The 22,070-nt window shown below is 46.1% G+C and overlaps 1 protein-coding gene across 1 annotated transcript; it reads right to left on the reverse strand.

Moving 5' to 3' along the window:
- Positions 1 to 1,311: 1,311 nt before the first annotated feature.
- On the reverse strand, positions 1,312 to 21,820 carry LRRC45 (leucine rich repeat containing 45). The gene is made up of 18 exons (XM_020814488.3): positions 21,703 to 21,820; positions 21,280 to 21,597; positions 20,782 to 20,843; positions 19,664 to 19,734; positions 19,272 to 19,450; positions 17,492 to 17,620; positions 16,751 to 16,863; positions 14,692 to 14,750; positions 9,738 to 9,815; positions 8,600 to 8,735; positions 8,300 to 8,377; positions 7,903 to 8,014; positions 7,708 to 7,778; positions 6,663 to 6,755; positions 6,334 to 6,426; positions 4,884 to 5,057; positions 3,677 to 3,824; positions 1,312 to 2,633 (listed from the first exon to the last, which is right to left on the reverse strand). The coding sequence occupies exons 2-18, from the start codon at positions 21,515 to 21,517 to the stop codon at positions 2,437 to 2,439; spliced, it is 2,031 nt and encodes a 676-aa protein (XP_020670147.3). The 5' UTR covers positions 21,518 to 21,597; positions 21,703 to 21,820; the 3' UTR covers positions 1,312 to 2,436.
- Between the last annotated feature and the right edge of the window lie 250 nt (positions 21,821 to 22,070).

Here is a 22,070-nt window from a genome sequence, read left to right on the forward strand (position 1 = left end):
TGGCAGAAAGCAGCAATGATTTAAAATAGCTTCTGATGAAAGTGATAGAAGGAAGTACCAAAGCAGGACTGCAGTTAACACTAAGAAGAGAAAAATCATGACTACATAAGAACTACACAGCTTTAATGTTGACAATGAAGAAATTGAAATTATGAAAGATTATGTATACTTTGGTTCATTCACTGATCCTAACAGAAAGTGCAGCCAAGAAGTCTTAAGACTGAGACTTGGAAGGGCGGTGATAAAGGAATTACAAAAGATAATGAGACCAAGACCAAGACCATTCACATTACTGTATTCCTGATCATGATGTACAGAAGTGAAAACAGGACAGTAAAGGAAGCTGACAGGGAAGTGATTTGTTTGAAATGTGGTGCTGGAGGAGAGCTTTGCAAATACCCTAGACTGCCAGAAAGACGAAAAAGTAGGTCCTACAGCAAATCAAGCCTGAACTATCTCTGGAGGCAAAAATGATGAAACGGAGTCTGTCCTGCATATCATGAGAAAGCAGAATTCTCTGGGGGAAAAAAAACCCAATAATGCTGGGAAAGGCTGAAGGCAGCAGGAAAAGAGATAGACCAAATAGGAGATGGACTGACTCTTCAAAGGAAGCCACTGCCATGTGTTTACAAGAGCCGGGTAAGACTGCTGAAGTCAGGACATTTTGGAGATCACACCATCACAGGGTCACCATAAATCCAAGATGAATTGATGGCAAGTAACAACAACAACAAAGGAGACGGCACAATATTTATATTTACATATATATTAAACTCCAAATGCAAGCTAGTCCTTAATTGGGCAGAAGGACAAAACATTTCATGTTGGTACTGATTTTACACAGGAATTCTCAAGCTGGTCATTTCTGTGCTCTAATCCAGCTGTCCCCAACCTTTTAAAGTCCATGGACTGATTGGGGAAGGCGGGGCACACCCCCCCACACTCGTGCACATGCACAAAGTAGCTGACATGCGCTTGTGCAGGCGCTCGTGTGCAGGCACAAAGAGTGGGGTTGCTTGGGGACACTCGCACACACTCGCGAATGGGGTGAGGGGCACTTGCACGCGCGTACTCACGTGCATGTGCAAATGGGCTTTGCGGGTGTGCATGTGGGGTGGGTGGGAGATCTGTCTCCTTGGCCCGGTCCAGCCCAGGCCACGGACCAGCTCCGGGCCGTGGACTGGGGGTTGGGGACCCCTGCTCTAATCCATGATGGAAGGAAGATAACAAAATCTGAGCAGTCTGGAAATCAACCCACCCTGCAAGTTGAAGTCCCACATCTCATCAGTTAAAAACCCGTAGTCAACAAGGGCCCTCTCCTCATTACCAAGATTGTGAAGGCTCTATGTGAGAATCAAACTCATGCCCCTTTTAGGACACTCGTTGTGTACAGCCGGCAGCTGAGGAAATATCATCATGCACAAGCGGCAGAAGCTTGTTCTGTTGGGAGCAGCAATGGGACAGGTCCAGACTATCCCCCCAAAAATAGTCCTCCCCTTCCATATCCCTTCATAATAGGGTGGACAAGTGTGGCTCTTTAGGTGTTTCTAGATGCAAATCCCATAATCCACCACTAGCTACACTGACAAAGTTTGACAGAAGCTGTAGTCCAAAAACTGCTGGAGGGCTACAGTTGCCTACCTCTGCTTTATAATTATATGGCATGTAAAGATTCGGGCCAAAATCCCATTCATTGACATGATTGTGTGAGGGCAATCAGACTAGCCATTTCCTTCCCTCTTTCCTTAGGCTTTCCTTCATGTGACCAGTCACATGCTAACTGCAAAACCAGGCATGGAAAAAGTTGCATGAAGCACAGCCTGTGCAAAGAAATCCTGCAATAAGTACCCTTTCAGGTGCAGATTTGTTTCTCAGCTGAAATGTGATCACTTATTTCACAGATTAACATCACTAGTCACCATGCTGCTGAATGATGGGTATGAGAACTACCTACATGATCTGGATGATTTAAAATGCTTTGTACTTGTTGCTGATGCGCTACGAGAGCTGAGCGCATGAAAGTATTTCTCCCCCCCCCCAAGAGCAATCATACCAGAAATGTCATGAGTACACTGGACCCAAGATCGAAGCCAATATTTGTGATATCTTCCCTGCTTGTGTGAATATACACTTTTGTGAGCTCTGAACCAGAATGGATGGCTTTACCTTAAAATTCTGCATTACTGTTTGCAGTTTTAGAGAAAACTAGGCTTTGGTACACACCACTGAAATGGTTTTTAAAGCAACTCTTGAGTCCTCCAAGAACACCTCAGCCCCTGCCTCAACAGCTGACAGTGCAGTCTGTTGCAAGATCTCCCAGAGACATTAGGAAGTCAGAGCGTGTGATGATGCCCACATGCTTCACAGCCTGGACATGGTTCTCAAGATACAGTTCCTTTCCTTGAAGTTGAGACTCTGAGTCTTCCAAAACTCACGCTATTTCTTGGGGCTGAGAGTGCCCAAGGGGGAGGCCTGCACATAGGCCATGATGGCGTTTTGAAGAAAACTGGCCCGCTGAGCTTCCTCTTCCCTCATCCTGGAGATCTCTGCCTCACGAACCCGCAACTTCTCTTGTAGGCTTGAAATTTCGCCTTCTTTATCCAGCAACGCCTCGCGGTGGTTACTGCACAACACTACATGAAAGAGGAACATGTTTCAGTGGACACTGGCTTTCCGGTCTTGGAATGGTGAAAACAGTCTGAGGAAGGATATATTTTACAAAGGAGACAAGCTTAATATGGCCGAGGCCCAATAATATGGCTGCTACTCTATCTGCAGCATCTTCAGAGGAGGCAGAACGCTATCCGTCCTTTTTTGTGACAGTGAAGTCCAGGTTTATTCAGAACTTAAGCCAAGATGGCGGATATGTGGCCCTTCAAAGGTTGCTAGGCTAGAAATTCCACAATTGCAATGGGTTGTGGGAATGGTAGTTTAGCAGCAGCTGGGGGCAGGCACACTGTCCCCATTCTTTTAGAAAGGTGGAAGTGGAAAAACCAGGAATTGGCTGCTTCTCTTGCTAACTGTGACAGGTCACTGCCCCATGATGCTACTGATCACACTGGAAAAAAAAATGAGCTGTAAAGCCCACCCAGTGGCGCTTCCTCCTAAGTAAGGCAGCAGTCTTAAATCATGTTACTGCTTCTGGAGGTTGCCTGTGAGATTGTCTGCACCCAGCTTCCTTTTAGACAAACTGGGAGTAAAGAGGCAGGGGGGTGTCAAAATGGGAGTAAAGAGGCGGGGGGGGGGTCAAAAGCTGCCCTGGTCTAGGAGGCCGTGGGGGGGCTTCTTTGGGACTACATGGCTGAATGGGTCCCAAAATGAGGGGAGCACAGAAGCCGGAGCGCTGATGCAAGGTGGGGAAGGCAGATGTGGACTGGCTGATGTGCATCAAGAGCTATATAGCTGGGAGAGGAATGGGGGGAAACCTCTGCTAGAGACAAATGTCACGTTCAGTTCTCAGTACTGAGTTGGGCGCGGGGACGTGCATTTGTTTCTGTTTCTTGGCTGTCCGATCTGCCACATCAATACTTGGGACATCCAAAGTACAGGGATATTCGACAGGGTTGTTAGAAGTAAAGAGTGGTTGGCTTCCAGGTCCTCTGGTCACTGGACAGTAGGCCTGGGGCATCTTCAGAGGACGCAGAGCTTTGCCTGCCCTTTCCCACCAGTTAGTTACCTTTCAGCTGTCGCTCCAGGGCTGCAATCCTCTCTCGCATCCCTTCCTGCGCTATCCTCTCGGCTTCCAGGCGTCCGATCTGCTCCTGCAGCTCCACTCTCACTTTGTTCACCTCGATGACCTTCGCCTGCTCCTTGTTGCTGAGCTCCTGCCATTTGTAGCACATGGGAATAAAACAATCAGTGTGCTAACAGTTTAAGGATAAAGAGGTGCTATTTCTCTTATGGTATCACCACCAAGGAAGGAGTCCCAAGAGATGCATATTGTCCCCCACTTTCTCTTGATACTTCCTGTAATACTGCTGGTAAGTGCTATGTATGATCACAGACGCCTTTTTATATATTAGAACAGCGGTTTCCAACTTTGGGTCCCCAGATGTTCTTGGACTGAAACTCCCAGAAGCCTTCACTACTAGCTGTGTTGGCCAGGATTTTTGTCAGTTGTAGTCCAAGAACATCTGGGAACCCAAGGTTGGGAACCACTGGATTAGAATGATGATAAACAGGAACTATAAGTTCAGTCATAAGGTTAATGTGAGCTCAATCATGCTTGTACTGTATATTACCTTGATACTTGGTTGGATACATACTACATTACACACAAACTCTGGGGCACCATGTATTGTCTGCTTCTTTGGAAGAAAATGTTTATGTCTGAAAGCACAATTTATCTGTTTTCATCTTCAAAACCTTTCCTCTAAGCAGCAGAAGATGGTATATACAATTCTTCTATTTTAACCTGTGCTGTAAGTTAGGCTGGAAGGTGGTAACTGGCCTAGGTTGACCCTGGGAGATCTGTGGCAGAATGAGGATGGGAACCTGGATCTCTCCAGTACTAGTCCCACAAGCTTGGGTAATTAGCCAGAAAAGAACTTTCAGCAGTCAGAGAATCCACCCTTGCTTTCATGGTACGTTTTTCCACGTCTAACATTTCCTGCTCTTAAAAAACACAAGAAGTGGAAACATAATTCTTGATCCACCACGCACAATCAACAGAAATTGCACACATTTGCAAATCAAGTATTCTACAATAGAATCATAAATGCTTACTCAGAACTACATCCTGTTGTGTTTAATTAAGATTTGTTCCCAGGTATTTCTGTATCACATTGCAACATTAACCTGAATGCACGTTTTTTTTAGGTGCCACTGTTTCGAAGCACACTGCTCTGCCCAGACCCTGTTTCCGAGCAAAACTCTCCCTTCACCTGCTGAAGCTCTTCCATCCGCCTCTGGAGTCCTTCCACCTGCAAGCTCATCTGACTCTCCTTTGCATTCGCCTCAGCCACAGCTTGTTTCTGCTGCTGGCAGTAATTCTGAGCCTCATCGCGGGCCCGCATCATCAGCCGCAGCTTTTCCTCTAGATGCTCCAATCGCTGTTGCTATAAATTCCGACAGAGAGAAAGAGAGAGAAGCAGGGGAGAAGGTGGGAAAACCAGCTCCCTAAAACATAAGACTGGCAATGCGCTATTGAGAGCTTTCATCCAATCCATGAAATTTTAGTTAATTATACAAGTCTGAAGCCATCATTTACATTCAACCAAGTATCTACGTGTAGGGACGTGGTGGCGCTGTGGGCTAAACCGTAGAAGCCTGTGCTGCAGGGTCAGAAGACCAGCAGTCGTAAGATCGAATCCACGTGATGGAGTGAGCTCCCGTCGCTTGTCCCAGCACCCGCCAACCTAGTGGTTCGAAAGCATGCAAATGCGAGTAGATAAATAGGGACCACCTCGGTGGGAAGGTAACAGCGTTCCGTGTCTAAGTCGCACTGGCCATGTGACCACGGAAGATTGTCTTCGGACAAAACGCTGGCTCTATGGCTTGGAAACGGGGATGAGCACCGCCCCCTAGAGTCGAACACGACTGGACAAAAATTGTCAAGGGGAACCTTTACCTTTACCTTTAAGTATCTACGTGAGTGACAAAAGGGAGCTGTAAAGCAGAAAACCTAATTTGTTTTTAGATGAGGTGCCCATGCACCACAGCAGGTATCATGCGTGTAAGAGAGGCAGAAAAGGGGGAAGAGTGGTAAAATATACCAGATGGGCAGGATATAAATCAAATAAATAAATAAATAAATAAATAAATAAATAAATAAATAAATAAATAAATAAATAAATAAATAAATAAATAAATAAATAAATAAATAAAATTTTAAGGTGCTGTTCTTATCAGTACCAATATTTATCTGACTCCAAGGAGCTCATGCTATTCAACGTGGTTTCCTCCCTTCTCTATATTTTCACGACTGCCCTGGGAAGGAGGATACACACATTGTGTCTAGCCCAACATCACCTTGTGAGCTTTGGGGGCTGAGTGAAGATTTGAACCTGGATTACCCTGGTGTTAGAGTGACACTGTAATCTTGAATTCTTCTTCAGCTCTACCATTCTGCAAGAACCACACTACTGCCCACCAAGTTTTAAGAAAGAAGAGGGCAGCCACTGAAAGAGAGTTGTCTCTGCAGAGTTGTCCCCTCCCTGTCCAACTAACTTGGCCATGTCCTGGTATCGTAACAAATTACATTTCCTGATCCCAGGTCTACACACGTCCCTGGCTGCTACTGGTGTGGATGATAGGTCATTAACACGTGACATAAAGAAGACTGTATCACATACACATTAGAAATCAAGAGGGGAGCACTCAAGCCCTACCCACCTCTTCCAACTTGGCTTGGTTCTTGGCTTTAATGAGTTCTTCTTCAATCTGGCCTCGCTCTATAAGAGCAGTAGCTTTCATTTGGCTGAGTTCCTAGTAACAAAATAAAAGAACATTACAGGACAACTTTAGATGGACACAAGGGGCACATGGTCACTTTCTACTCTGTCATGCCCTACAGGCCAAGTTTGGATGAAAAATCCTAGAGAAGACCAAGACAAGAAAGAAAGAAATCTGTGTAAAGTCTTTCCAGGAAGATTGTCTTTGTCAGGAAGCAGTCCATGACTGTGTGGGGCAACCTGACGTGAGGCTGTTTCAGTTCCTCTCACCTCCTCAAGCCCTATGCGGACACCTTCCAGTCGCTGGATGCGCTCCTGCAAAGCACGCTCGCTTGCCTCCATATGATGTGTCATGTGATCCACCTGCAGTGCAAACAACACTGATAATGGCAAACCGAACAACGCCTGAACACAAGGTTCCCTCTGATCTGGGTGCGCGCTCGTGCACACGCCTCCACCTCCCTCCATGCAGCTCTCTTTCCCCACCGCGCAGAACTCACGTTAGGTTCTGGTTGCAACGGAACCGAGCGCGCAGGGGTGGGCGGAGTCGCATGCACAAGAGGCAGAGCCCCGCCCAGCAGAGCTGAAAGTTAGAGGGCACATTGCCTGAACACCATCTTATGTAACCTGCCGTGTCCTCAGCAAACAGGAAACTTCTTGTCTTCATTCTCATTCTGGGCCAGAGCACTAAATGCCTTACTAATTAACTATAGCTAAATATGTGCCCAGGATGAATATGGCAAGATCTACGGAGCAGAACTGACCTGGGGCAAAGGAGAGAGGTCATGCTCTGAAGGCAGACTCTGTCTGATAAGCAGCACAGGCAACCATGGGACAAGCAGTATTTTAGGAATCTAGGCTAAGTGGGAAATCCCCCAGCTTTCCCTTCCATGACTCAGGTTCTGATATGTAGAAAAACATATAAAAACACTTGTTCACTGGTCAAGATCAGGGGATCTGAGATTTCTGCATGTAGGAAAATCCTAAAAAGGGAACAGGGGTTCTCTATACAGCCACAGGACCTTCCAAGAGTTTCCCTTTGGGGGTGACCCTCTCTCTTCCCTTTATTCAGCCATGAATAAGGAAACATAAGGAAAGGATTGGAAATTCTTGCACAGACACTGTGGCTTCCCTGCATCCTATACAACAAGGTACCAAAAGAAAGGGGAGACATAATTTTCACCGAGGAGGAGAGCACAACAGCTTGCTGCCGCCTAGCTGGCTGTGCTTCTCTGCCATTCCTGCTGCTTCTCTGATGCCTGAGCCCTTCTCAGCCTAGGAGGGTCGCCTGAGGCCTCAGCCGCCTCCTCCTCACCTCCTTCACCCGAAGGGACTCTGCGTCCTCCAGAGCCTGCTTGAACCTCTTCTTCTCCATCTCCAAGCGCTCTAGGGGAAAAAACAGGGAGGCGCATCCATGAGGGGGCAGCCACTTGTCCTCCTTATCCCTTCCCCTCAGAAGCTGAGCTCCAGCGTGCGTGTGCTGGAAGAAGGCGCCCCAAAGGATGCTCACCTTCAGCCTGTACTGTCCGCAGTTTCATTTCTGCAGTTCTATGGGTCAGCTCCTCCTTCACCTGGAAAAGCTGCTCCTGCTGTGTTTTGCATTTTCTTTCCAGCTCGTCCACCTAGGAAAAAAGCCACTCTAAAGTCACAAAGGTAGGTCCAGGTTCCGTTCTGAGACCACTGGAACAAGGCAAAGAACAGCTTTCCCTAGATGCATTCAGTTACAACGGCCATGATCCCTCTCCAGTACGGCTATGGGCAATGGAGTCCAGCCCTACTGAAAGGCAGCAGCAGGCTGACAAACTCTTCTACAGAAGTGTGGGGAGAGGTCATGCTGGCCTGTGGGGAGATCCAAGACAGGATCTCAGGCACACTGATGGTAAGGGACCTCCAAGCCGTTCTCCTACCTGATCCTTGAGCAGGAGGTTTTTCTCATGGACTGCCGAAAGCTCATGTTGGAGCTTTGCCTCGCGGTCAGCTGAACCCTACAAAGCCAGAGAGCAGCAGCATTCAATTCTTCTCCCCCCATTCTTCCTCTTTCCACACGTCCTCCCTCTTCTTTCTGAGATTCTCGACGCAGTTGAAGTCGTGGCCACCTCCGTGTCAACTCTGAACTACATCCTCAGATCAAGCGGCCTGTTAGCGGGCTTCCTCCTCGGCTATGCACTCCAAGCAGCCCACTGCACTGCCCAGGCCACCCACCCTACCTTTTTGCATTGCTGCAGCTCCTTGGCATGGTTCTCCCCCAGCCTCGCCTGCTCCTCCTTGGCTGCACTGAGCAGCTCCCCCAGGTTGCACACCTTCTGTTCCGACAGAGCCAGGGCGGCCTCGGTCATCTGGAGCCTGCAAGAGGGAAAGGCTGCACGAGCCACATCAAACAACAACCACGACAGGAAATCTCACAGAGCTTGCGGCACAGCCACAGAGGGGTGGGTGTGTGGGAAAAGCAACACACAAAGAGTAACTGCAGTCCAAATCGGAGGGTGACCGAGTTAAAGCAGGAGTGAGCAACTTCTGGAGGCCCAAGGCCTAGGCCTTAGGGGGCCACACTGACATCCCATTTTTTGGGGGGGGGTTGTTGTTGTTGTAGTTTTGGCTCTTTTTTTGCACAGAAATACTCCTCGTGCCTTTTAGAGGATGTGGGGGCAATTTTATTTCATTCCTTCTCTACCATCTGATTTAAGCCTATGTGTGGGAAGTGATCAAAAGTCACTTCTGGTTTTGAAAGAAGCTCCCCTTCTAAAAACAGTTAGAAGGACTGAACGTGTCCCAGGTACCAACTAGAGAGCACGGGGCGGAGGGGGGGGAACACCCTTTTTTTGTAAAAATAATTCCAATTAAGGGAGGGGTGCTCAGAAGCTACACGGAAGATCCACAGGCTGCACTTTGCTGATCCCTGAGTTAAGGGTTCTTCTTCTTCTTCCTCCCTTCTGTCTCCCAGGCATTCACACACCTTGTGTGCTGAAGGAGGGGAGCCTTCTGAAGATGAGTTCCCTAACCTAGAATTAAAACCAACCCCTGGGGGGAAGATCTCAGTAGTTAAGAGGAGCCTCTTCACAGGGCGCAACAAGGTGCATTTGCCCTTACAGCAGCAGGAACGTAAATGTTTTGCAACCCATGACTGATCAAGCAGTGGCCCATTAGTGAACCCTGTTTAGGGAGCAGTGTTCGTAACAGTGCCTATTTTCTATCGGGGAAGCTGTGGATCTCCATATGTTGCTGGATTATAACTCCTGTCATGCCTGGGTCTGATGAAAGTTGGGGTTCAAAGATTCAGGCTCCCCGTGAGCCTGGCTTCTCCAATCCACCACCCAGCCTCTTCCCCAGAGTCCTCCTGCATCTTACTTTGCTTTCAGTGAGTTCATCACAGAATGGCGTTCGTTCAGGGCCTCTTGCAGCTGCCCTACCCGTGCTGCTGACACCCTGCAGGGAGAGCAAAAGGGGGAAATCAAGGCAGGGTCCACCAACCCTGCAGTAGGCCTAGCATTAAGACAGCAGCAAATTTATAAGCAAAAGAGAGAGAGAGAGAAAAGAAGTGGAGCTTTTGGTCAGAATGGGTCAGAGGGCCTGACAGGTGGGGAGAAAGACTCAAAAAAGGGATTTCCCTGACTTTTTGGCACAATGCCCGCTTGAAAAACCCTCACACCTCCCGAATTCTTTTTATCGTTATCCAACTCCCTTCTACAAAATAATCAATTCAATGCATATAATAAAATAAAAAAAATACACACATACAATTTTTAAAATCCAAACAGTTATTTAAAAAACAACTATTGCAGAAAGTTGTTTTCCTTCATGAAAATCTCATAGGCTTCCATCCCGCTTGGATTTTTTTTTACATATCCAATTTGGAAACCAATGCTTTAAAAGGTATTTAACATAACTCAGAATTTATTTTTTTTTTCACTATAATTCCCAGGAACTCCCAGACTTGCTGCTGGAGTTTCTGAAGTGTATTCAAGCTGTGTTGTCCACAGTAATGACATATTTGATGGTGATTATTCTTGATGGCATGCCATGGATCTGAAGGACCACTGTGACACACCACCCTGGTTTATAATTTCTCTTTTGCTATGTTCTCTGCTTAATCAAATATAGCCTCTATTGTTCACAGTGCCATGGATGAAGTTAAAAAGGAAAATGGGTTGGATTCTACAGCGTCATTCTCGTCCTCGCTTGCAGCTCCACCCTGCCCTCAAAATCTACTCCAGAGGTCTGAGAACATATCCAGTGCATTTTTTAAAAGTAACATAGAAAACCACGGGGGTAAAGCGGAAAGAGCCAGTTCGTCCCATTAGACTAATGAGCATTTCGACTCGCTGCAAGTACTAGGATTGCCCAGGAATCTGCTATTCCACAATACTACAAAATGTGCTTAGCGGACAGAGCCTGAGATTGCAGTAAGAACAATAGTTAGTTCTGCTTGGACACAAACAGGGTAAATTTGAAAGTGATTGGAACATGGCCTGAGAGCCTCTAGAACGGAGAAAGAAACCATGCCAATAAAAATTGGAAACGTGTCACTCATATACAGTACTTTAGCACTCAGCACCATATTCCATGCGCTGTAGAGTTAAAACTGTCAGCAACAAAACTTGGTGACTGTGAGGGGGGACATCCCAGGGACCACCAGGCGGTGGCCATGTGCCTTGGACCCATGGCCCCAGGAGAGACCCTGGAGGCAGAGCAAGGCTGAGGGTGCAGAAGGCAGGAGCAGTCCCCCAGGTGTGCGCCTGGAGGGGAAGGAGTCATGCCTACAGGGTGGAGCCAGAGTGGGAGCAGGCTAGACAGCACTAGGCTGAAAGGGGGAAGAGGGAGGCGAGGAGGGCAGTGCATCATCATCATCATCATCATCATCATCATCATCTGGCACAGGATCGGGGGACTGTGAATGCCCCCCCTTCTATTTTCTGTGTCTTCAGCAAGAGCAAGCCCTTGTTGCTCCAGGACCTGTGGACCAGGAAGTGGGTCAATTTCACCCCTGGCCGAGGACATGGAGGTGCAGCGCCTGCACCCCTTCCCCCAGAGCAGTGCCAGTCTCAGGCCAAGTTACAACCCAGTGGTCTCACAGCCACCCAGAAAAAGTGCAGTCATAGCCAGCGGTTATGGCAGCTCAGGAGGGGAATGAGCTGCTGAGGCCTGGGGACCTCCCCTGGCTTGGCAGTACCAGCCTTCCCTAAAGGGCATCGGCCGGCTGGGGTCAGGGCCGCAAATTCAATGCCAGCCTCAAATGGGAGATTTTGGCAAACCAGTGAAAGGGGTTATGACCCAGTTATGGACAATGAGTAATAGAGTCCTAGTGAAGGAAACGAAGCCGCCCTGTGGACTGTTGGAATGAGAGGTTCAAGGCACCCGGCCTGAAGGTGTACCCCCATTCCTCTATCCCAATAAAGGCACGTTTCAGCAACAATGAGAGTCTGGAGCTCACGGTCAAGGAACCACACTTCCCCCGTGCCCACCCCAACCCTGGGTAACAGCAGACACAGTGGTGCAAAACAAAAACAGAGCAGAATGTTCAAGGTTGGATCCCCCTACGCTACCCTCAGGCCTGTTATTGTTTTGGTCTGTTAAGAACACTTTGAGATTTCACACTGTACCAAGAAGCTCTTTCCAAACAGACCCCTTCGTTCTAAAGATAACATGGATCAAAGGTGCATTCAGCAGTTTGCAATTTACTTGTGCAATATACTGTACTCACATGGCTAATAACTGCTGTGAGTAATTTGACCGCTGACATTTTGTTGGGCAGAAGAAACAGCCTCAGCCTTCCACAAGCACCACTGACAGTGTCCATGGGGAAGAAGGCTCATGAAAGGAGTGGTGGGGAACTTCCGGCTTGACGTCGCGATGAGACAGCAGCAGGAGGACAGAGCTCTGCCTCTTAGGCTGAATTCTGACCTGTTTGGGACATTGCAGGGTGTCGGAACCACCCCCGAGGGGTGGTGAACATGGGGGGGGGGAACCTGTTGATCACGGGGGGGGGCGCGGCCACCCCCGTTTGATCCAGGAAACTCCCTAATCAGCCAACAGGCAGAAACAAGCAGCTTAGGCTCTAAAAGAGGCGAGAATCAGCTTTTTGGCATCGTTGTTTACCATCGGGTGAGATATATTTTTACAACTAATTGCTTATGTACCCCTGGAGATTTTTATATATGGAAAAAAGAATCGCTATCTATCTCAGTAACTACAAAGCGGCAAAAATCTGGTGAGAGGGATAGCTTAAAGATTATGGAACATATTTTTAAAGATTATGGAACATATTCATTCAATACATTTAAAACATACTTTAAGAATATTACAATTTGGCGTTATAAAGCTTAAGAAACTTTTCTGTAAATCTGGACCTTGTTTTGACTATCTGAAGTCTTTTGGCATGGAGCCCAGGAAGAGTGACCGTGACTACACTGTTGTTGCTTAAAGTCTCAGAATCTGTTTACTACTTTTTGACTTTTTTTTTTCCTTCTGTGTCTGGCTGGACAAATTAACCCTAGAGTGGACCATTAAAAAAAACTGTGCCGTGGATATTCGTAAAACTGTGGAATTAGGCCATCAGGCCGCGGATACAAATATTTGGGGACCTTGAATCTTGGCCTAAACACTTGGGAGCTGGAACAGAATGGCACAACAAGGACAATTTTGGAATGAAATAAAATCTACCATTCAAACAATATTAGAAATAGTGAGATCTCATTATCAGTAGGCAAAACTATCTAATCAACATCAGAAGAATTATAGCCCGCAAGCAACAGGGAACAACGAAGATGGAAATGAGAGTGTTTCAGATGATGTATGCCAATCAAAACAGGAGCTGGAGAAAATTAATCTAAGAGAAACGTCAGTCTTGGATCAGAGGAAAAGCCTGGAAGATTCATTGAAGGTAGAACAAGTACATAAAGAGTTAGTGGACATAAATCAGATGTACAAAATGGTTTCAGGGGACATGAAAGATGACAGAATGCTTAGAGACACAGAAATATTAAATGTAAAAAGAGAAATCAGAGAGGGAACTACCTAGAAAGATGAAAAAGGGGAAAACAAGGAAGGGCCCCTTAATATTGAAAATATGTATATATTTAACATCGGGAATCGTTAAAGGGTATACTTTGTATATTAAAAAGGAGAATTAAATTGAAATAAGGGAGCCCTAACCAGGGTAAAGAGGTAATATGATGTTTTTTATTTTAGGCAAAGTGAACTTGATATAAAGCTGGGTCATAAATCTGGAACCACTTTCAATAATAATGTTATTAGAAGACCTTGAGAAGATTATACAATATGAGAGTAATATTATGATAGTAGTCATATTATATACTAAAATCTGTACATGAATGGATTGAATGTTTGAAAGATGTCTGGAATTTGGGGGGACAACCGGGAAGATACTGAGATGTAAAAAACAAATAATTGTAAGCAAAGCATGTAACACGATGTTTGATAAGCACAATGTAGATAGATTGAAAACTAATAAAATGTTTATATATAAAAAAAAGGAGTGGTGGGAGAACTGCCAATACTCCACCTAATTCAATTGTTTTACTTGAGTGGATAACTGGTGATCCAGACCAGTACTATTCAGAGTTGTTGTTGGTTCCATGTCCGAGGTTACTTGTAACCCAGAACTTGGAAGGGTTACTCTTTTGGATTACAACCCCCCAGAAACCCCCAGAGTCAGGGTGTGCAAAGGAATCATAGGAATCATATTTCAAAAATGCAAGCTGTGATATAATCTCCTACAGTGGTGCCTCGCTTAGCGATCGCTCCGTTGAGCAATGAATTCGCATAGCGAGGGGGTCCGGGCCATCGCTGGAGCGTTCGCTCAGCGATGGCCCCTATGGCGGTTTTTCGCTGTGCGACGATCGCTAAGCGATTCGCTTAGCGATTTTCGCACAACGAAGCGGGGGAGAACAGCTGATCGGCGGTTCCAAAATGGCCGCCGCAACTTTTCCCGCCGCGCCCTCGCTTACTGAGGGCGCGAAAATGGCCGCCCCTATGGAGAAGCTTCGCTCAACGGTAAGTTTAGGGCCCATTGGAACACATTAAACCAAGTTTAATGCGTTTTAATGGATTTTTTTGTTCCGTTGAGCGATGTTTCCCATAGCGAGGGTTAATCCAGAACGGATTAACCTCGCTATGCGAGGCACCACTGTACTTACTATGTCAGGCGTGTTCCCACCATGTTTCATGCTTATATCATAAAAAGAACTCTGCTGATGTCAGCTGGGATATATTCATGAAGATATAGCACTATCTGGACTCAGACGGAGAGAGGACAAAACACTGCCCCCCCCAACTCACTTACCTACTGCTGCGAGTGATCTCCTCTCGCTGTCTGTCAATAGTGTCCATCAGATCCAGGAACTGAAATGCAGGAATGTAAAATAAACACGACAAGCTTGATGTATGAGTATTTCGTCAGTGTGCTGGAACGGCACCACCACTGCCTAAAATAAATCCCTTCAGGACTCAGCAGAGAAGGCCACATACTCTTCCTCCTAATCCTCCAGTTAATGTGGACAATTCTATTCCATTTTCATTGTACGCCTCCTTCCATATGCTCTGGGCAGTCCACTTTAATCTTATAATCACTCCATAAGAAAGGTCAAACTGCAGTTACCTGCTCAGCCTCACAGCTGAATAGAATTGAACTTATGTCCTGCTAATCAAAGCCTCTAACCATCACAACTACATAAAAGGTTCTTTCTCAACCTTTGGTCTTCCAGATGTTTTAGATTTCAGCACCCAGAATCCTGGGGCCACTGGCTATGCTGGCTGGGGTTTCAGGGAGTTGAAGTCCGAAACATCTGGAGGATCAAAAGCTGAGAAACTGCAGGAGACACACTTGTTGAGGGAAAGGCTAGCCACTGCAAGTGCTTAGGGGAAAGGCCAGGGCGCTGAATAATCACCAGTAAACGCTACACACATATTGTCCAATATAGAAAGATGGGACTGATCTAGTTAAACCCATTGTCCTCAGGGAATTTATGGAATCAGATTTTTTTTTAAAATATGGACCTGCCCAAAAAGTCTTTGTAGAGAGCCGAGTTGCCCACACCTTCGACAACCTAGGAGGCTTCTCCTATTCTTGGTTTATGCTATGGTTTTAGTTACAGGGATCCAGTAAGCAGATTTCACAAGCATAGTCCACCGTAGACCAGACAAACAGACCCAGTCTTTTTTTCCATTCTGTAGATTGCTACGAGACCTTGGGGGTCAAGATAACCATCTTTAGAAGCTCAGAGGGATCACCCAAGGTAGGTGAGGAATGCAACACTATTAGGTTAAGAGTCCCTGAAACACTATGGGAAACCAATGTGTTTGTTTCCTGAAGAACCTGGAGTGATACCTGGAGGTATGGTCTTATGGTTGAAATCAACCTGGCAACAAAAGGCAGGGCAGATCCATCACTCCATGTATCTATCATTGGCATGGAACAGGGATCCTCAAACATTGGGGTACTGAGGAAACATTTGGAATTTTAAAAGAACACCCTGTGGGTCCAGCAACAAAATGTCTCCCATGTGATTCGGCTGATGACAAAATGCTGGGATTGCTATCAGGTTAACCAAGCCTTTCTGGAGAGACTTCGCTCCACAGATGTGTGTAGGAAGACAAAACAGCGCTCCATTCTGAAAAGGTTGGTGGGGATGCCTCTCCAGGACCCCGTTTCTTCAAGGGAATTTGGGGGTTGAGGATGAACTGTTTTCCCTCAGGGCTGTACAGCATTTTTTTTCCAAGAAAGATACAGGCAAAGAGCACTCCAGACCCTACTTTGGATGGATTACCTCCTTCCCTCACAGGGCCATTCCCATGAACTGTTCTGTGGTAAAGATCCCCAGAAAAGAGAGGCAGACACAGACCATTGGGTGTGTGTGGCAGCAGCAGCAGAGAACTGCAGGAAGCATTAAGAATACATGGTCTTCTAGGTCACTGGTTCTTAACCTTTGTTACTCAGATATTTTTGGACTGCAACTCCCAGAAGCCTTCACCATCAGCTGTGCTGGCTGGGGTTTCTGCGAATTGCAGTTCAAAAGCACCTGAATAACAAAGGTTAAGAACCACTGTTCTAGGTTGCTCCGCTGGAGATGCCATGAATATGTTAGCCAAAATTCTACAGGATATTTATGTGTGTGCAGGATGAATCACAGAAGTTGCTGTGGCTAATTGATTAAGGTGCCATTCACATCATGTCAGCCACACACCTGGCCGCATGCTCCACTGCACATCCAGCATGCGCCGCTGGCACGTTTGTCAACTAGCTGGCAGTGCCTGCAGTTCCTCCGATGTGTTTGTAAATATCCAGTAGGGTTTGGGTCATTAACAAACCCGTATCCAGTCCCATTGCTATCAGGTGAACCCACCTGCTTAGCTTTCTCCTCTTTTAAGCTCAGAACCTCTTTGCTGAGCACGTGTGTCATGTTGCGACTCTTGCAGAGAATGTTCTGACGCTCTTGGTTATGTTCCATAGCGTGATCTGGGCCACAAAAAGAGACAAGCAAAAGTGAAACTCCACCGTGCTTCTTCTTCTTCTTTTTTGGGCACTCTGTACTTGGATGCTGCTGCTTGGGACTCACAGCCACCAATAAGAAATAGGACCATTACTGTCAGTTTATACCCGCCTATGCCCCTTGGCACCAAAAAGGGGGCATAATATAAAAAGAACACTGTTGGATCAAGCTCATCGTTCCCACGATTCTAGCACCCCACTTTCCCCTGGTCATCAACTGAACGCCGCCCTGGAAGCCCAGCAGTGCAACATCACTATCATTATTTTGTTCACCAAGTTTGTACATCCCAAGAAGAAACCCAAGTGCAACATCTAAAGAAGCCAACAAGCAGGACATGATAATATTCCACTTCCACGGTTACTCCCCAATTTGTATATTTAAAAAAAATGCAAAATAATCTCCGCAATACCGCAATACAAGCCTGGATCTTCGGACAGCCAGGAATCTCTCTGAAAATCCAGAGTTTCCTTTTTATTCAGTCTCCCTTTAAGGGCTGACTTTTTATCCATCCACCTTTCAGCCAGATTTGACGCAGCCCAAACCAGCAGCTGAATCAAGAACGCTAAGCACGTAGGAGTTGGCACAGTTGCTCACCCACAGCCTTCAGGATGTCACTGGGCACATTGTTGCCAGCCAGTTCCAGTTGTCGTAGTGCCCGGTTGCTATGCAGACAATTCAGGAGCGCACGGCCCCCCAGGAGCCCAACATTATTCCAGCGTAGATCTAAGTGAGAAGCAAAGCAGAGCCACCAATTAAACACAAGGTCTCTTCTCCCCCCCCCCCACAAGTTTAGGAACATCAGCAGCTGAAATGGAACTACTTTTGGAGACCTTAACAATAACAACTACGTAGGTAGTCGGTCCCTGGCTTTAGGGATCTGTTTCAGGGAAAAGGTGGAACATTCATTTTTTTGTGATAGTCACTCTTGTGGCCACTAACCGATTTAAACAGGATAGAGAAACATTTGCTTGAACTGCTGCACCATCTCCATAAAGTATTTTCCTTATTTAGCGTTAGTAATCCTAAAACTCACTGCTGTTGGAGGTCTTAAGATGCAACTTATTCTGTATAGAATCAGACTGTAAAGTCATCTGATGAAGCTACAAACAAGCAAAAATTATTTGGCACCCAGATTAAAGGACTGAAAGACAGAAGAACCATAAGGAGCGTCCAAATAACACACTCACTGAACTTACTCATCACCTCTCTTAAGGTTCTGTCCTTGGGAAGACAGAGCTGGCCCTATCACCCTCCTGCTAACTCATACGTTAAAGATGTGTGGGGTGGGCCACTAACTTTTGGCAAAAACAGATCAAATGGGTGAAGCTTGCATTAACTGTTTACCACTAACAGAGATAAATATAGCGTCACAAATATCTGTTCCTCCTCCCTGCTCTGAACACACATCTGTGGGGCCCACTCATTCTAATGCTGTTGCCAGAAACAAAACCACAACCTCCCGTTTCTTTCTTGTTTTCATGCAGAAAAACCCACAAGATGCAGTTGTACCACCTAACTGGGCCCTATGATGTTCTGGCCCCTTTTATACCCTAAGAGAGCTGCAGTAGTTACCACCATATTTTAATGGCAAGTGAGGCAGTGGCATGAAATGCAAGGCAGCTGGATTTCAATGACAGTGCCAGCAAATTCTATTCTGGTACCACCACAAGCGGTTTCTGAGGAATCTGATGGACCTCCCCATCCTCGAAAGGCACCCACCCAAGATAACATATGAGTCAGACTGACATATCCTCCCTCCATATTTGTTCAGCTGCTCTTACACACAGGACTCAGCTTGAAAAGCAGGTCTGTATTCCTCACAGTCAGCAAGCACAATAAAGTGGAGAGAGAAGAATATTTCACCACATGTTGTTTAGGTTCTATCTATGTTTCAAGTATAGCACAGGTCACTAAAACTGTACATTTCAGTGCTTCAGTTGCTCTTATTGGGTTGATTAGCACTGATAATAGGCACATTCAGAACCTTCTGAAGAAACACTACAGAGAACAGCATCCCTGCAGGGGCAGAGATATGCCCAGTCGTGGCCCAAACACTGCATACCGTTTGGCAAAGGGTGCCTGGAGGGCCGTTGGTAGATGAAACACACAGACTCATCGTTCCAAGATGAAAGAGGGTCACAGGGCAGACTGCAAGACTAAACACGGCTGGAAACCGTTCAGTGTAGACATCTTTAGGATCAGACACAGCTCTTAAGGCTCAGGCCACTTCATCAAGCTCCTGAGTAAAAATTGTTGTAGCTTACTAAAACTGAGGTTTCTCAGTTAGTGGTCATCACACCTATTTATTTTCCTCAGAGAAATGGATTGATTAAAGAGAAGAAGACAACCCAGCATTTAAAAAGGTCTACCTTACCAAGTTCCTGAAGAGTGGAATTGGTTTTCAAGGCCATAGCCAGGTCTCCTGCCCCCTGGTGGTTGATCTGATTATTGCGCAAATCCACATGCTGAAGCTGAGCGTTGGCACCCAGGCCCTCGCAGAATCTGGCAAAGCTTTCTTCCCATATACCCAGATTGTTCCATTCCAAAGTGAGACTAGGAGAAAAGGGTTAAACAACGCAGGGCACATTAGCGGCGGCAGCAGGCTATAATGGCGAAAGGAACCCTTCACTTTCTGCACGAGAAGATAAAAGACCACGAGTCCTTCTCTCATGTTCTGAGCTGATTCTGAATGCATGCACACACGGAGAGAGACCAAAGTCCCAAGGAAAGCTCAGGTCTCCCCCACAGACCCCTGTTGTGGCTCACCTCCTGATCGACTTGTTTTGCCGCAGCAGTTTCCCCAGAGCTTCTGCACCAACGGCTCGCAAGTTGTTTCCCTGAAAGAAGCCAGCCCTCAGTCAGCTGCATACGGGCCGATTCAGGGACACCAGATATACCACAAATTTGGAATTACTTTAAACCCATTCTTACATCCTGACTCTATTCAAGGGAATTTCAGGGCTTACTTGTAGAGCACGTTGTGAATCTCTCCCTCTTCCCCCCACATCCTCCACAATGCCTCACAGAACAAGTCAGATTAAATGTCATTTTTAGATTTCCATTGGTTCAAGCAACTGTGTTTTTTTTTGAGGGGGGGCTCTGCTGATGTATACTACTCTGTGTTTTCTATGGAGACAAAGATGGACCAATGCATAGGATTTAATTAGGAAGGAAACAACATCATTGAAATAGTATAAATACGTAATGTTGGCACATACACACACTGTGTGTGACTGAGTTCTGGGCTAGTAACTTATATAATGTAAATAAACAACTTGTGTGGAGATGAGTTGGGTGCATCATAATTCCACACCATCCTTAGTAGTTATATGTTACAGTCTGGACTATAAACCATACTTATTGGAAATACAGGAACGAAAAAACAATTACCTGGGCCTTCTCTCTTCTTGCCCCACTGATTCTGATTTTGCATTTCTGCCATTACATTTTCAATTGTATCCCTGCAATCATGAGGACTAGAAACTTAATCCTGAGTGGGATTTCTAAAAATTCCAGCAAAATGCCAAAGGATGCACAAAAAATGTACTTCCATTGCGTAAAGGAGCAATTAGCAACTTATGGTCCTCCGATGTTATTAGGCCACAACTCCTATGATCCTTCACCATATGCTGGTTAGGGCTGCAGGCTTCTGCAGTACAACAGTACTTGGAGGGTCACAGGTTGTCTACTTATGGTTTACAGGCTTTGACTAGTGGCTCCAACTAGGTTCTTCATCCTGAGATCCCAGAGTACATTAAGAAGCGAACCAGAATATCACCTCTACTGAATGTTCTTCTCTCCAGCCTATGGTCAGTGTTCAAACACCAGCATTTCACCTTCACCTTTTACTGGGCCACACTGCTTTTGAGGCAGAGCAGACTCACCTTCAGGTCCAAGGCTTTCACAACAGTATTGGAACAAAGGCCATGCAGTAGCAGCTTAGCCCCTGCAAGGGAAAAGGAAGGGCAACATACACTCATTCCTGTAAGAGGTCCATGTTACTTCTAATATACAAATAAATCTTGAGGGCATCTTAAAAAAACCAGACCATTTATTGTAAGAGACTGTTTAGCCAATAAGGTGCCACTAGATTCATTTTTGTAAGTCTCTGGAATTGTATTAACTTCTCTGGAAATGCATTATGATAAGTTATCACAAGGTCATGCCCCAATTTAGAGAACAGTTTGCATTTTTGAGGGGTCAAGATGTGTGATATACTGGAACATGCTGCGTATGGTTATCAAAACAGTTACAACTGAGTAACCAAAGGATGCCCAAGAGGCCAGGAGGGGAAAAAAACTGAGAGGAACTTAAGCTGTTACTCCCTCTCCTCGTGAAAGGATGTGGATCAGGATTTGCCTTCTGAACAAGTGGAGCCCCACCTTCTTCACTCAGCATGCAATCGCTCAGTGTTATCTCGGTGAACTGGAGCTCATCCTGCAAGAGCTTGCCAAGGGCTCCGCAGGTCTCCACAGAAAGACTCTGTGTGGCCAAATCCAAGCGGCTTCTCCCCGTCGCTTCCTCCAAGTGCTGCAGGATGCTCTCCTGAGGCTCAGCACCGTTCTCTTTGCACACCCGAGCATAGGCTTGGCAGAAGTCGTCCATCTCTGTGGCAGGCATCAGTGTCACTCATGCTCTCCCCCACATAGATGAGGAATTAAGAAGGATATTGGTATGAAAAGGCAGGAGTAGAGGGTCACCTGGTGAACAGCAACAGTCAAGAGATTATTCCCAAGACATAAGTATATCACTTAAATTCTTTATCTGGGGCAATCAATCACATTTCCAGATTATCAGAAAGCTACCTGCATGCAAGGACAGCAGTAACAATACTAGCCCACCCACGTTTATCCTTGTGCACGAAACCCTCAGACAAGCTACCAGACGCCCTCGCTCGCTGAGAGTTGCTAGAAATACAGCCTCACCCTTCAACGGCCAATTCCAGTCTATGTAACTAAGGAAAATGGAGCATTATGGGTACTGTAGTTCAAATTTCCCATGACAAATCCTAATAATTGGGGAATGAGGCATGCTGGGAGGTGTAGTTTAGCAGCATACTTCATTGTCTCTTGCTGTTCTGCCTCTTCAATGAGTTGTGTTTTACACACAACACACACACACACGTATATAAATTAAACACACACAAAATTTAAATAAGAAGCTTATCTACTTA

Source organism: Pogona vitticeps, chromosome 2 (assembly GCF_051106095.1).
Source record: "Pogona vitticeps strain Pit_001003342236 chromosome 2, PviZW2.1, whole genome shotgun sequence".
In the NCBI taxonomy this organism is placed as follows: domain Eukaryota; kingdom Metazoa; phylum Chordata; class Lepidosauria; order Squamata; family Agamidae; genus Pogona; species Pogona vitticeps.